The sequence below is a fragment of the Fulmarus glacialis genome, unplaced genomic scaffold, assembly GCF_000690835.1.
Source record: "Fulmarus glacialis isolate BGI_N327 unplaced genomic scaffold, ASM69083v1 scaffold40455, whole genome shotgun sequence".
In the NCBI taxonomy this organism is placed as follows: domain Eukaryota; kingdom Metazoa; phylum Chordata; class Aves; order Procellariiformes; family Procellariidae; genus Fulmarus; species Fulmarus glacialis.
The window spans coordinates 8,722-24,158 of NW_009215717.1; the positions used below are offsets into that span (position 1 = coordinate 8,722).

Genomic DNA, 15,437 nt, shown 5'->3' on the forward strand with positions numbered 1-15,437 from the left:
AAAAAAAAAATACAGTTTAAGGGGTTCTCGGATATGAGTCAGCTGTTGGAGAATTTTGAGATAAATACTGCTAGTTTATGCTATTTTTTAGCTTACAGCAGATCTATCTTGACCATATATATAAAAAAGTTTAAGCAGGGCATAAGTAAACAAGGCAGTATCTCAGATCTAGATTCCAACATAATCAATTTTCTTCCACCACTTCAACAGCACAGCACTGCTCTTGCTGAGCAAGCCAGCATGTGAGCTCCGTATTGCCTTCAGTTACCCATCAGCCTCACATAAAGCACCTCATAGTCTAATCCCGAGATGACAATGGCACAGGTAGATGACTACAATTTTCTTCACGTTGCAGCTGCCACATCAGGCACATGCATGTCGAAACTTATCTTTGGCCTCTAACGGCTCCTGTAAGATCAGGGATCAGACCCCAAACTGCGAGTGTGATCGAGATACTACATCCATACTCCCTCAGGCAAGGCTATTAAGCTTGAGCCTGCTCTTCCCGCAGTGCCCAGACTGTTGGTGACATTTGGTCAGCCAACTACTACCAACCCATTTATTGGCCTTAGATAGACGACCCTGCGCTATTTTTCTCCCCATTCTACCAAGATTTCCATTGATGTTGTATTTCCCTAAATTAACTTACTACCAATCCATTTATTGGCCTTAGATAGACCCTGCGCTATTTTTCTCCCCATTCTACCAAGATTTCCATTGATGTTGTATTTCCCTAAATTAACTTCCTAAGATATCTTAGAAATGGTGGTGAAGTGCATCAGCCAGGCAATAAAGACCAAACAGAGAGACTTTAACTGGCGAAGATAAGGAGGAATTGCATCTTATTTTAAAATAAATTTAGCAGCAAACACATGTACTGAAGTTCACTACCAGTGCTACAGATATGACAAGAATTTTTCTTGTTGTAAAGAGATTTTCTATAGTAGTCATGAACAGTGACTTAAGTTCATATGAAAAGTGGTAGGATATTTTTATTTTTACGTCTTTAAAGTATAGTATTTACTTATTCTGTGCAAGGAGTTTAAACTGCTCTGGGCCTTTCATTCCAGTCTGAGACGCTGTTCCAATGGAGATACACAAGCTAAGTAAATGAGACTCCCACCTATTTCCTCCTCTTTTGCCAACAAGCATCAATATAAAGCTTTTTTGCCACTGCCTCTTACTTATTGCATCACTTGTTTAGAATTTTAAAAAATCCTCTTGCTCCAATGGGCATGAACATTTTTCTTCTGGCATTTGACTACCCAGAACAATGGAAGAAACTTGAGATAATTAGCTTACATACAGACCACTTGCTCAGACATCAGCAATTACATCAGCTAAACTGCATCAGCTGCTTATGGACATAAGAGGACATACATCAAATTTAAAGAGGGAATTTCACCTAAAATTTGCAGGATCATAGGGCTAAAAAGGAGAAGAAAAACAGGTCTGAAGTAATATTGCTTTCATGACTTTTCATACACACAGCCCACTGCTTCTACCCAACCAACTAATCTGGTGTCCTAGAGGAAGGGGGCATAAGTCCAAAGTATCCATGCCATTTATCTTAGCAATTTAATCCTTTCAAACCAGAGCTTTTTCACATAAAGTTACTGCTGAAAGAGAAGACACTGAATTTCTATTCATCTTCAGATTAGGCAGGACACATTCCTAGGTGATTCAAAGAGCAATTGAGCCTTTACCTCGCTTACTTTTACAAATCACTTTTTGGGAAGCTTCCCATCCGCTAAAGTAGCGGAGGCACCGGCAGCCCATCAAGATCCCATATGACTCCCAAACAGACTTTGCTGCCAACAGTGGGATCAATGCAGGCAGTAGGCACTAAAGCTGATGTCCTTTCCAGCAGAGGAAGAGGAAAGCCTTTCAATATTTCAAATGTCCTACCATGAAATAGTTCAGTTAGGGGTCCTAAAGCTACACCTTATCTTTGTTCACTTTCTGATCTATGCTATTGAATGAGAAAAAGCAAGGATATGAAATACATACACAGGAAGTAAACTCAGAGCTAACTGGAGCTAAGCAAGCAAGTGGGCTGAACTGTCTCCTCCACAACCGGACAGAACACTTCAAAGGTTCTGAAAATGAATTTGCTGCATACAGGCCCTTCTGCCACTGTTACTTACAAGATAGACTAAGCACCCTGAAGCACGAGCAGTCTCTCCCCACAGCAGCTTTTTAGTTCGTAATTCAAAACAGCACTCTATATTACCTTGTCAGCTACTTCTCTTTTCAAGCTTAGTGTCAGTAATGTGAAATAAAGGCAGCTAAAAGAACAGAGCATGCAAGCACATAGAAAAATATACTAGACAAAACAAGCTACATTATCTGTTTTTGTAGCATCTTCTGAAGCTACTTCAAATTATCTGCTTAGTCTTCCAAAGCCACAACTTATATAAAGCATAAGTGCTTTGTGTAAGAGATGATAATGAACTGGTTCTAACTGAACAACTCAAATGTACTTAAAATTGACAGGAGTGAGAGGAAGGAAGGAGGAAAAGTTAACAAAGCAGAAAGTGTTGACATTTATGTAGCAAATGTAATACGACAATAAAGGAGGAGGTAATATGGAAATGACTGAAGAGAGAAATTGGATTTGAAAGGAAAACAAACCAAAGAACAATTATTTTTTTGTGTATATGAAAACTATTCCGGATATAAGAAAAGCAGGGGGGGGAACTGAAAGGCAAAGAGGGGCGGGGGACAGGAAGAAACAGGACCAGAAAATGGGATGGACAGAAGAAGGAATGGAAAACAGGATCAGGGGTATGAGTCTTAAAAGACAGAAAACAGAATTCCAAGTTCACTCGAAAAACTAAAGCCAGTGGCTGACAATTTTTTAATTGTAAGAAGGGAAGACAGCTGTGTAACAGATTGCAGCAGGACAACATATAAGCTGTTGTGACAAATGGATGTTCTACTATTGCAGGTGAATAAACAGTGCAAGTATTTTGAGGTAGGGCGGCTGGCTTCTCAGAGCATATCAGATTGGAAATAAAATAAAAAACCGAAACAAAATGAAATGAAAACACAGCTCAATTTTGATTTTAAGAAAGGCAAAGAAGGGCATCATCTATACAGAGAAGGAATGAGTTGGAAAGATTACAGGTTCTCCTAAGTAACCAAAGGGGAAAAAAAAAAGATACAAGCCTAAAACACAGGTGAAAAAAGTATGGAGCCTGCTGCAGGCATTGTTCTCTATGAGGCATGGGATGAAGGGTGAAAGATGACAGTATACAACAGAAGGAACCTTTTTTTTCCTTCTTTTAAATAAAGAGACAGATGAGCAGGAGAGCAATACCTGTTCAGAATCACGAGCTCAAGAAAAGGCCTCTAAGAGTGACTGACTGCATTTGTCAAGCAGCATAAATAAGAATAATGTTGGAAAAGACATACTAAGTAAGCTGATGACTTACAAGAGTTCTCAAGAAGAGCAAAGGAGATATTTAAGAAATAATTTGCAAGTACACTAGAAACAGAAATCAGAAACAAGGAAAAAATAAAGTCTGACAAGTCTCAGTGTCTTTTATCATGTGTATATAAAATACAGTTTGACTGCCACAAAAGCAAAGCAGAAGTTGTACCAGGAAGGCAGAGAGGTCATTCTGAAAAATCTAATTTAATTACATGATTTAAAGGCATTCATCTCTACACACATTTCCTTCTATTTTTTACTAATAAGACCTAAACTCTGAAGTCACCATTCCCCCATTTCTTTTCCCCATACAAGGAAAAAAAACCAAAAAACAAACCAGAAAACCCTAAAAAACAAACCACATTGCATGGCTACAAATGGGACTCTTGGAAGTTAGGTATGAATGGAATTCCACCTTACCTAGAAATGTATGAATGATAAACAGACTTAAATTACACCTAAATGGGAAAAAATTGAAAGGAACTGTCAGCATGAATGAAAAGTGAAATGTACAAAATAATACAGGAGGCAACAACTATAAGCTTCCAAGATACCTTAATCTTTTTTCCTACAGAATACCAAATCCTTTAAAAGGATATTTGATACTTAGCACAAATATACTTTGACTCAGAACTAACATTTTGTTTCTCAGCTGTCCCGCTTTTTCCCATTACAGGTACACCACTGCATTTTGATCCTGCAAAACACTCATTTCTGCCACTCTAATCCTGTTTGATCAATCTTTCCACAAGACAGACCTTCTTTAGAATACAGTATTTCTCATAGAAGAAAACCAAGCTCAATTCTTGATTCGGTGACAAAAAGCATTCACTAGTGATACGATTATGTATATAAAACTCTACGTCAGAAGAGTGACTTGTTAAGCTGCTGTTAAGACTTTCATCCAAAGATCAAGCAGTTTTGCATGTCTTTCACTTTTTCATCTGTGCCTTTACAAAAATATTAAAAGCTGACGTTTTAAGAACTAAATGAACGCAAGTCTGTCATCACTGCCCCAGCTTCACTAAACGTAAGCATTAACTTTACCATGACTGAAGGACTGAAAAATACCTGTCAGAAGAAGCACTAACCCTTAAGGCTGAATTTTAAGCCAGGTCTCGTAAAGTTTAAAATTCAAAGTTGGGGACTAACTTTTTTTGATTTCTAGCTGAGTACAGACATATGGAGTCTAACCTGCAGCCATCAGGACAACCAAAGAGAACAATTCTAAGAAAAAGAAAATAAATAAACAAGCTAGTTGAGACTTGTCAGACTAATTCTAAGTTGAAGTCCAGCCACAGAATATTTGAAATAAGACCTTTCTAAGGGAAAAATATATATCATTATTATGCAGAGATACCATTAAGTAGTAAAGGCACACAGTTTGGAAATTATCTTTTTCTTGGTGCAGGCTGGAAGACAAAACCTACATTTTCTCAGTTTATGGAAACATTAACTTTTCTTTTACGAGCAATTTGAGTGCTGAAGATGATGAAAACATTGCAGTCAGAAGCTAGGGTGGGTTTTGTTTTTTAATAATTTATTACTCTTTTCACAAACTATTATAACCTTAATTACATTGCTCATGATTATAGTCTGCATTATGACTAAGCACACAAAAATCCCTACCTTAGGATCACTCTCTGCATCTTCCTCTTCTTCTCCCTCCTCTTCCCCCTCCAACTCCTATGACAAAATAGAGATAAACTAACAGAAATTAAAACAGGTTAAAAGGGCAACTTTTTGTAATGGAGAAAAAACAAAATAGCAAGTTATATTACTACTGTATTCCAGAGTGTTTTAGATGTCAACATTAGAACTACTTGGGCTAACTTAAAAGAATTCAGCATCTTCAAAATCTTAAAGCAAAATCTTTAAAAGAAGATTTAAAACATAGATTTAAAAGATTCAGCATGGCTTAAGGCAATCTTCCTACATAAGCTGCTGCAGTCTGCCAGTGATTTTTTAACTTCTACCTGACCAAAAATTATTTGGAATTTTGCAGTTCTGGTAATAAGTATATATGTCTAATTTTGTTCTTTGTTTTGACCTCCTTCCAAAGAGTCTCTGTTTATTTGGATTACTGTGGACAGGCTATGTATTCCCGCACAGTATTTTGCAATATTTTCACACTCTGTTGTACACATGCCTACATCCAAGTAATAACATCTGGCACTGGAGACAGATTAAAAATACACATATACTTCTATCGAGACCCAGCTTAAAAAATAAAAATAAGAAAATGTTTAGCCACTCAACAGCCTAAGCCCAGAAGTCTGTATTGTAACTTGCAAAGAGAGAAAAGAGACTGCATGCTGAAGGCTGCCAACTCACATCAGACCACCAGCTCGGTAACTTCTGATGTACTCTACTATGGTGAACTTGATGACAGTCAGGTATCTTTTAACCAATTAGCAAGAACACCACAGTAAAAGCAGTAAAATAAAGATATAATTATCTGTAAAGGATATTAGTTCATGTACGTGTGGTATCATTTAGTGGTTTTGCGCAAAGCCTTTTACACGCTGTTTGTATTCATACAACACTACTGTAAACGGGCCGGAGCTCTTGGTATACTAGAAATTCCAGCCTAAGTTAAGCCTTTATCCTGAGCAGTTGCTTGCTCTCCCTTTTTTACTTTACATTTAGCAAGGCCCAGTCTTCAAGCTTATGACAACTAAAAGCTGACTGCTGAATTCCACTACTGCCTAAGTAAGAGATATTTAAAAATAAGACTGAAGGTTCTTATCATGCAGCATTCAAGAAAAAAAACTTGTCTTTAATTTTTGACTCATGTCAGAAAGCAGCTTTAAAAATACTAGAAAAAACTGGACGAATGTTCTTGCAGAAAGTACTTTTGTGAAGAGGAAAAACAGCCATAGATTTTGTAAGTCAGGAACGCTGAACTCTTTTGGAAAGACGTATCATACACAAGAGCATTTATGAACAACTGTTTTCTGCTCCATATAGGACTATTTCTGGAACTAGAACAGCAGTAGGTAATGTTATCTATAAAAGATACAGTATGCATCTCACCTCCTCTTCACCTTCTTCACCTTCTTCAAACTGAAAAACAAACCCAAGGTTTTATTAGCTCTGCTAATATTTGCATAAAATCTTCTGCAGTAATAGGTCTAGCATATTCAAACACAGTAACTGAAACTAAGCCACTTCCAGAAGTAAGGATTAACAGCTCATAGCAAGTTGAAGATACTTTCCTATTCCCAAGTAATAGGAATCTCTTCAGGTTTTTTGTTATTCTCATGTAATTAATACCACATACTAGTCTGATCAGAAAAGAATGTTTCTGTCTACATGGTGATGAATAAACAAAATGCTGATAGCATACATACGTTATCATCATCCTCTATAGCTTCCCCAGTGAAATAAAGCACAGCACGAGGGACTATCCTTTCACGGAAGAAGTGTCCGATCTCAAAATCTGCTGCTAAAGTAAACTCTGAATCTTCATCCTGTAAAGCAAGTTGGTTTGATTTTTCTACTAAAAATGTGATGTGCTACAGAGGAGCGAACAAAAGTATTTCAGAGTTAACATGTTTGAGAAGCGTCACACTGTCATCAGCATCAACCTTCACGTCACTTGTACTTCCAGTATACTTAACTTTGTAACAAAAAAAGAAATATTGCAAGTCTAAATCCAGATTTGCAGAATTGAGATTTATTTTAAAAGTTTCCTACTTTCTACATAAAGGCTACTGGCCTGCTGAAACACTTTCTACTAAAAAGGCTCATACAGACTTTGCTGGTTCTGACACCTGACGTTACAGAATTGTTCAGACTGCTTCAGACTGATTTTTAAAAAAAAAAAAAAAAAAAATCAGGTATCAGCCACGCAGTAGTGCTGAGTTCCTCTTCTCAACAGTGATTGTTATAGATATATCGGATCAGCAAGATGTGTAACAGCAAAATGTCAATGGATTACTTGGAGAAGTCAACAATATCTTCCATTTTATCAAGATGAAGCTCAACTTTTGTCAAAGTTGGCAAAAATAACAATAAAAATATACAGAACTTAATCAAAAGAACCCAAATAGTCACTATCGAGATGTTTAGCAAAAAAGATATGGCAAAGAGCAATTGTGCAATTTCATAAATGTAGACTTACCAATGACTCTCCATCACCAGATACTGCAAAAAGAAAAGGCAGTAAATTTAAGAAAAGTTTGTATAGTCTAGCCCACATCAATTTCAAGATGACAAAACACAGCATAAATAAAGGCCTTCTCATACCAGAAAACACTGGGGTTTATAAAATCTTCAGAAGCTAACTATTAAACCTTTAAAGACAATTCAGATTTATCCTAAATTAAACCCACAGAAATTGCACTTGCGAGAATTTTATGTGCTGTAATAAAAGCATCAAAGCTGCCATTTTGATGTCAAAGATTTTTTGCACAAGAAATACTTTTTCTACAAAGATGGGTTCCGAAGGCACGCAGATCACATTTCTCCCCTAAAAGAGCAACACATTTTGTTTCTATATTAATGCTGTAATTACAATAACTTTATTTTGCTAGAGCACTACAAACCCTCTCCTCTCCCCAAACACAGATGCTACCAAGTAGATCAACATTTTGTCATGAATTTGCAAAGCATTGCTAAGAAGAGGCCTGTTACTGTAACCAATAAGGAACAGGGTGGGGTTTTTTTGTTTGGTTAAAAAAAAAAAAAAACACCAAACAAAAAAAACCCCACAACCACCACCAAAACCCAACAACAAAAAAAACCAGATTCTCCTCCTCTACTCAGGTGCCATGGTACTGTGATCCTACTGTGAAAGTGACAGTTTGGGTCAGTCTGTTCTCAAGTTGAAAATGCAACTATCAACTGCCAGCAGATGTCATAGTCTTACTTTCTTACACAGCTGCCTCCAGAGTATGTCCTTTAAGTATTTTAAAAAAACAATATAAAACCATCATGAGGCAAACAAATCTCCATCCCCTTCTGCAAGCAGCAACTACTTGTAACAAAACAAAACAAACAAACAAAAAAAAAGTTGTTTAACTTAAAGGACATTTCTGTACCAAACAAACTCCAACTTTGGAAATACTTATCACTTGTTTTTTATCCCCATGTACACAGGGATTTGCAGTGGTATTTAGAAGGGACAGGTAGTTCGTAATAGCCCAAGACTGAATCAAGAACTAATGTCCATTTTGTTCAGTATATCTCTGAAGTCCAAAGAAAACTGCTTCTTCCATCCATGTTTGGGGGGGGGGGGGGGGGAAGTACAATGGGAGATGTATCAAGAAGAAATAATGTTTTTGGAATCCATCTAAATTGTTTTAAATATGTGAGTACACATCTAACATTAGATAACTCGGAAAACTAGAAAGGTATGTATGGAGCATTAGGGATCACTAATCACAGAAGAAACCACAGGAAGTTCTGTCACTTAACACAAAGGTTTAAATGAAACCGATATGCTAGAACGTGACCAACACTGGAAGAGATTTCTTTCACATGTTAAAAACCTCAAATTGATGCATGGAGCCATCCTGTGGTAAAACAAGTCAACTTCTTTAGGAGATTCTACATGAGACTCTTTCCATACTATGAATCCTGTTTACACAGCACACCTAATGGCCAAGTTCTACAGAGTAGTGTCAGACAAAATGATCTCTTTAGATGAGCTGCAGTTTGCTATCTTCCTCTAGTAAGAAGAAAGTTTACAATGCAGCAGCATAAATAGTTTGTACAGATTTAAGCTGTATAAATACAAATACATATAAATAAAACACAACATATTTTAAGAATCCTAAATTCTCAATTTCCAAGCTTACCCTTTATTGGGCTGAAGAAGTTAAAAAAAGAATCATTAGGTACTTGTTTAGTAATTGTCCGAACTGTGCCTCGACCCTTGTGTTTCTGTTTTTTCTTGATTGTTTTAACTGTAACATTTTTTCCTTTCTTCCAGTCAATAGTACACCTAGAGACAACATGTGGGAAACAGCATTTTAACACAAGACATCGGTGAAAATAAGGAACTGAGCATTAGAGCAACAAACATCAAGGCAAAAATGACTTATCATTCACTAGATAAAGCTAGTTTTATACACACTGGCAACCGAATCTACTTGACAAGATGTCAAGTAGATGCATCGTAGTGCTAGAGACTACAGGTATGTTGGACATATCAAATATTTCCCTAAATGAAAAAGCTGAATAGTTTGTCTTCTCAGAGTAATCACTGTCCCCACCTCACCCATACTTTAATACCTCTTTGCCCCAACTACTGGAGTTTTGTAACCAAGGACATGATTAAGCTATTCCAGAAAACTCTCAACAGTTGAGAATTATTCTTCCAACGGTCGGACCAGTAGAAAACAATACGTTACGTCCTCTCACTACAGGCCAAGGCAGTGTCCAGTTACCCTAAAAACAAATGCACAAAGAGTGACCAGGGAGAGGCACATTTTAGTTCTCCAAAGAGCAGTGCTCAGACTGACTTGGCAGTCAAGTACAGCAAACTAGAAAGAGCTTACTTTTCAGTTCCTTTCAGCTGCTGTGCAAACTGACACTTTCATCTCAATTAAGTCTCTCTCCATCCACCTATAGTTTTACCCAAAACCGCACACGGCAAAGAATGAGTGGTATACACAGCCAGTTCTCTTCTAATGGAAATAATGGTGTCACAGTAACACTTAAGTGCCTCAAAATATCTTGTCCTATAGATAAATGGTCAAAGTCAACAGTTTTATAGTTAACCTGCATGAAAAGTCACAGAAATGTTTTCCTGCTCGCCTTATTCCAGCATCTATAACCTTCATCAGGAAACATGAACTGAAATCAAAGTTTTGACATACCAGCAATTTTAGAAAGGAATTCCTCTGTAAGACTTAAACAGAAAACATTTTGCTATAATTAACTAAAGTTTTCTTCAAAATGGACTAGCCTTTTACTTGGGCACTTTCACTAAACATGCAAGTAGACGTTTTGCCTCACTGCGGGTGAATACTCAATTCAAAAGCCAACATGTAGCACTAAAAGCCAAAAACTTTTGAGGTTGTCAGGGTACCTTCAAGAAACCAAGTATTTGGCATTTCTTAAGTATTAGTTTAAAAAAAAACAAAAAACAACAACAAAAAACCCAACCAACGACAAACAAAAAAAATCCCCTCCCACCAAAACCCAAAACCACATCCTTGGGCGGGGGGGGCGGGGGAGGGCAGCATGGAGAACCCCACACAACAGAAAGGAAACACCAAGGAAGCTAAGAAAAATAAGGTACAAAAACATTTTTCAGTTGTGTCAGCTCTGCTCTGGTGTGGCACTGAACGTCGGTTATAGAGCAGAGATCACTGATAGGAAGAGAAAGCGTTAGGTTAGACAGAACAATTTTACCCAATGTCGTGTCCAACTCACTAGACTTCCAGAACAGAGATGAGAATTCACCATCCCACAGTCGGTTTCTGAACACATTTTGCCAAAAAAATTGCTGCATTAGCCACAACTGCCAGAACCAAACTGCATGGCCAGTATGTTCCAGCCTCAAAACAGGCTGAAAGAACAGATCATACATATGACCAATTCCTGCCAGATTCAAAAGTACTGCTGGAATAAAAAATACTGAGATCAGCAAGAGTCCAAGAGAGTCTAAGGCTACTTATCAGACTGAGGATGGGAGTCTATGAAATGTAATGACTAAAGTGAATTTACCCAGTTATCTGGAAATAAAAGGCTTGTTACCTCATTAGTAATCTATTAAATTTGAAAGGTGTAAGATTTAAAATGCACACTATGTTAAAACGTATCTATATTTATGTATCTGTTACTTCTGCACGCTGAGGCTAAGATCATCATCATCATCCCTACAAACATTCCCAGTTTTTAAGTCAGCAAAAGCTTTAGTTTATCTTCATTAATCATTATCACAGTAAGAGAAAACAGCATCTGGAAAACATGGACTATTACTTCAGAAGGTTTTTTTAATGTCAAGTTTTCCTTACCCCTCACAATCAACTATTTCAGGTCCTTCAAATGAAAAGGGATCTGTCTTGTCTGGCTCCGACTTCATCTTGTATGTTTTTGTCAGGACTGAATTAGAAAAGTAGTCATTGGGCCCAAAGTGGAACTCTAATGAGAAAGACTGGAAGAAAGTTCCATTATAATTTTATGTTACCACTAATTTTTATCTTTGAAATAGTGTATAGGCAGAATTACCATTAATCAAACTCTGAATACAGGAAAAAATAAGAATTTGGTGACAAACATCTTTCAAACTACAGCAGAAGCAGGAAATGAAGAATGTCAACCAATTCTGAACGTGCAGGAAGCTAGAACAACCTTGGCTAGTATTAACATTCAAATCATAATCAAGTAATTACTACATTTAATTCACCTTTACATACAGAACTGCTGTCTCAAAAGCAACCTTTTAAGTACATACTTCGAGAAAAGTCTTTGTTTCATTTTTTATGGAAGCCTAGTCATCATGTTTTGACTAGGGATGATGAAGTTGTTATTCTGAGGTCATTCTGACATCAGAATAACACCATCAGGTTCTGTTACTCCCCCCACTCTGATCATTCAATGTCATGATCTTAAGAGACTGAAACAGACTTTATTTCTAATTCAAAAAATTTTAGATTACAGGAGTCTGTATTTAAACAGTGCACTCCATCATGAACCAGAGGGGTTTTTTCCATTTGATAATAGAAAATCCCGCAAAAGAACACCAACTTCATAAGCTGAAGCCTAAGATTATACATGTCTTAACAGGTTACAGCCTGAAGCAGGTGTTTCTGCTTATGTTTGAGCCTCCTGTGGCACCTGAAAATTGTTTGTGGAAATTCAGTTTCTCACATGGAGAACAAAAGGCTCCAGTTATGGAAAACTGCAGCATACACAATGCATCATTTTTCAAATCTGTAAAGCTTTCAAAAACTGCTTGCACAACACTATATATGCCCACTTTGCATTCACAATCAACTATGAACTATTTAAAAGTAAAATAAAACTCCAACTGCCTTGGAACAGGGGAAACAACAAAGGTTTTCAGCAGCATTACTTTAGTTACTTGAAGAGGGAAAATGTCTGCAGGTCAGTTCAACAACACAGAAGGGTTGAAAGTCAAAAACCCCAACATCACCATACCTGCTGCACAGCCACAGCATGCGTTAACAGTTACCTTAACTATTTTATTTACTCCCCCAGCAATGCGCCATAAGGACTAGACCTAGTGTGCATACAAAACAGATTAGATAATTGCCAAAAACACTAGCCTTGAATATTCCCCAGGCACTCTTCAGACTTAGGCCAGAACATGGTCTGTTATCACCCAAGTGTGCCCTGACATCCTCTCTTTCTGAAGGCCCACCACGTGCAGACAGGATAAATAACTCTGGGGACAACAGCATGTTCAAAGGTATTTATCCCTCACTATCTCCCTAAGGCCCTTTAGTGTTTCTAAGACCCCATGAATCTCCTCGCATGACTGAAATCTGGAAAGATAGTGGTCAAGGAGCGATGGGAGACTGGTGGCAACAGCAGCCTTCTCAACTCACATGCTCACAGTTTAAGGGAAGGAATCCACTGGGAACCAGAGGTGCACTGAATATCTGTGTTGGCTTCACATAGCCTATTTCAGTTTTACTTCCATTCTAAAGCAATTGGAGACAGCTAATATAGTTTGGAGTGCGTCTTCAGCTAAGGCAAACTCTCTGGCAAACGTGCTCAGCGGAGGAGTTTCAATCTTAGCTTATCCACTACCAGTGATGAACACTCATACCCAAATAATCTCACAAATCATCACTGGGGTTATAAACAGGTAACCAGTGGCACTACTTAGCATTCAAGATGCCAAGGACTAGCAAGACAAAAATATCTGCATTTCAGTATTTCATTCTATACCTGCTAACTAGGAGACAATAAGAAGCTTCAAGTTTCACATACTATTTGAAGTGTTGTAATAACCTTTCCAGTAGTCTTTATTTGGACATCTTTGCTTTTGATATCAGCTTACCTTTGTAGCATGCATTTCTAGATTTTTCCCTGCAGTATGAGATGTTCTCAGGAAGTTAAAAAAAAAAAAAGAGAACTTCCTTATTTTAAGGTACTTACTTAAGTTATACCCAGATGCATCATCCAGGTCTGAATATGCTAGCTAAGGTTCCTGATGTCCAAATAGATATATAAGTAGAAATTATTTTTATACTAACATATGTAAGTTTATTCACATGATTATAAATAAATAAAAACAAATAGTAAGGGAATCGCTTATGCTTCATACAGATAAAAGTTTATATATACAGGCTATAGCAAACAGAACATTGAAGCACCACTACTGTAGCCAGGTAAATCTACTTTTGCAGGACCATAACTACAGTTAATTACTTTGGGTCAATGGTAAATCAGAAAATTCCTAACTATCACGTATTTCTTTTAGCGGCAAAACCTAATCCCCAGCAGAATTACTGTGTTTATTACACACTGGTTATGTGAACTTTCCATAGTACAAAGCTACCACTGCTGCACCGATCTTCAATAGCCAGAGAATTTCAGACAAGACAATCAGACACAACTGGATAACAGGTTTCACTCAAGCAGTTAGGAATGCATCCTTTTGTCTCCAAATACAGAAGGGACATGGAATTTGTCAGCCTTCCATTATTGGATTTCACGTAGCACTGGAATGGAACCTATTCACAGAAATATGCTGTCAAGAGGTTACGAACAGTGCAAGACAAGATAAATCCTCCACTGATGTTTTAAGAGCAGTTCTTCAATTTAAGGTACTGTAAAACAAAGCTGAATGAGAACACAAAAATGCTGTAGGCGAAAACAACTATTCCCAAATCATCCAAATGCCACTGAATAGATATGCTTCAAGATAAAAAACACCAACTTCTTAGAACACTTTACTTTGTGCTTTAACGATTCATTTTCTTCATAAAACTCATATCCTCTCCTTCAGCCCTAGCAATATTTAGGAACTTAATTCCAATTTTTCTCTGTCCTTACTACTTCCCTTGCCTATTATCAGCTCAAGTGTTTTGGTACTAGTAGGAGAAAGACAATGAGAACTAGAAAACTTTGCTTCAGCTGTTATTAACCTTTAAAAGGTATTTTGAGAAAGTCCTTCCATCTTTCTTATGTGAATCTTCAATGAAGCATTTCTTGCACTTATTTTAGACTTTGTCAGAAAACTGTAACTCCACAAGACAAAACAAAAAATACCAAACATAAAGAAAAGGCGACAAGGATGGAGTTTAAAGAAAGGATGTGTAGGCTCAAATCCCATGCTTCTTCCTGCCTCCCCCTCAGAATGAGTTCAAGGAATAAGTATAGTCTGCATGAATTAAATAAGCAACAGAACAACTTTTCAACAAACACAGTATCTGTTTCTGTACACTGAACTTAAACAAGAAAACAATTTCCAAAAAAAAGCAAAGTTGTATTTTAAAAATTACCCACTAGGTACACTTTTAAAAGACCATCTAATATATTTTTCTATCCTTTTCACACAGTTTTTGATTAATATTACTAAGTCACATCTCTTCTTTTGATGAAATATTCAATATAGTAAGTAGCACCCAGAATTTTTTCCACGATTCATTTTCAAACCAAAAGCAGCCATGTAACTTTAGTAGTAAGAGTAGCTAATTTGGAATTTGAGAGAGAAGAAGAAAGTGAAAACTAGACAGAATTGAGCCAGAATTTTAATCTAGAAACTACAATGATGTCAGACATGTCCAGGCTAAGGATGAAAGAGCAAAGGGTCAGGAAAATTGAAGATAAATCTTTAAAAGGCAAAGCATGAAGATATCAGCCTGGAAAGAAACGCCCCCCACACATTCCAGCCGAAGAGAATGCAATGAAAATTTTGAAATACTGTTCACTTCATTACTACAATCTCCATGAGAAATCACCAGAGAAAACTCACCATAGGCTGTCCGGGTTCAGAAAACTTAACTTTAATATCCTGCAGATGTTTCAGGATCGGTTCATCATACTCCTGGGGGGGGGGTGAGGGGGAGGT

General features: G+C 37.2%; 1 protein-coding gene across 1 annotated transcript in view; it reads right to left on the minus strand.

Annotated features, from left to right (window-relative positions):
• LOC104077710 (nucleosome assembly protein 1-like 4) overlaps positions 1–15,416 on the minus strand; it is a gene marked incomplete at its 5' end in the record, with an annotated part of 18,601 nt that extends 3,185 nt beyond the window's left edge. The window contains 7 exons of the mRNA XM_009579030.1: positions 5,066–5,122; positions 6,473–6,502; positions 6,790–6,909; positions 7,563–7,585; positions 9,241–9,386; positions 11,407–11,546; positions 15,342–15,416. Of these exons, the coding sequence (XP_009577325.1) occupies positions 5,066–5,122; positions 6,473–6,502; positions 6,790–6,909; positions 7,563–7,585; positions 9,241–9,386; positions 11,407–11,546; positions 15,342–15,416 (591 nt within the window). The remainder of the gene's footprint in view (positions 1–5,065; positions 5,123–6,472; positions 6,503–6,789; positions 6,910–7,562; positions 7,586–9,240; positions 9,387–11,406; positions 11,547–15,341) is intronic.
• Positions 15,417–15,437: the final 21 nt, after the last annotated feature.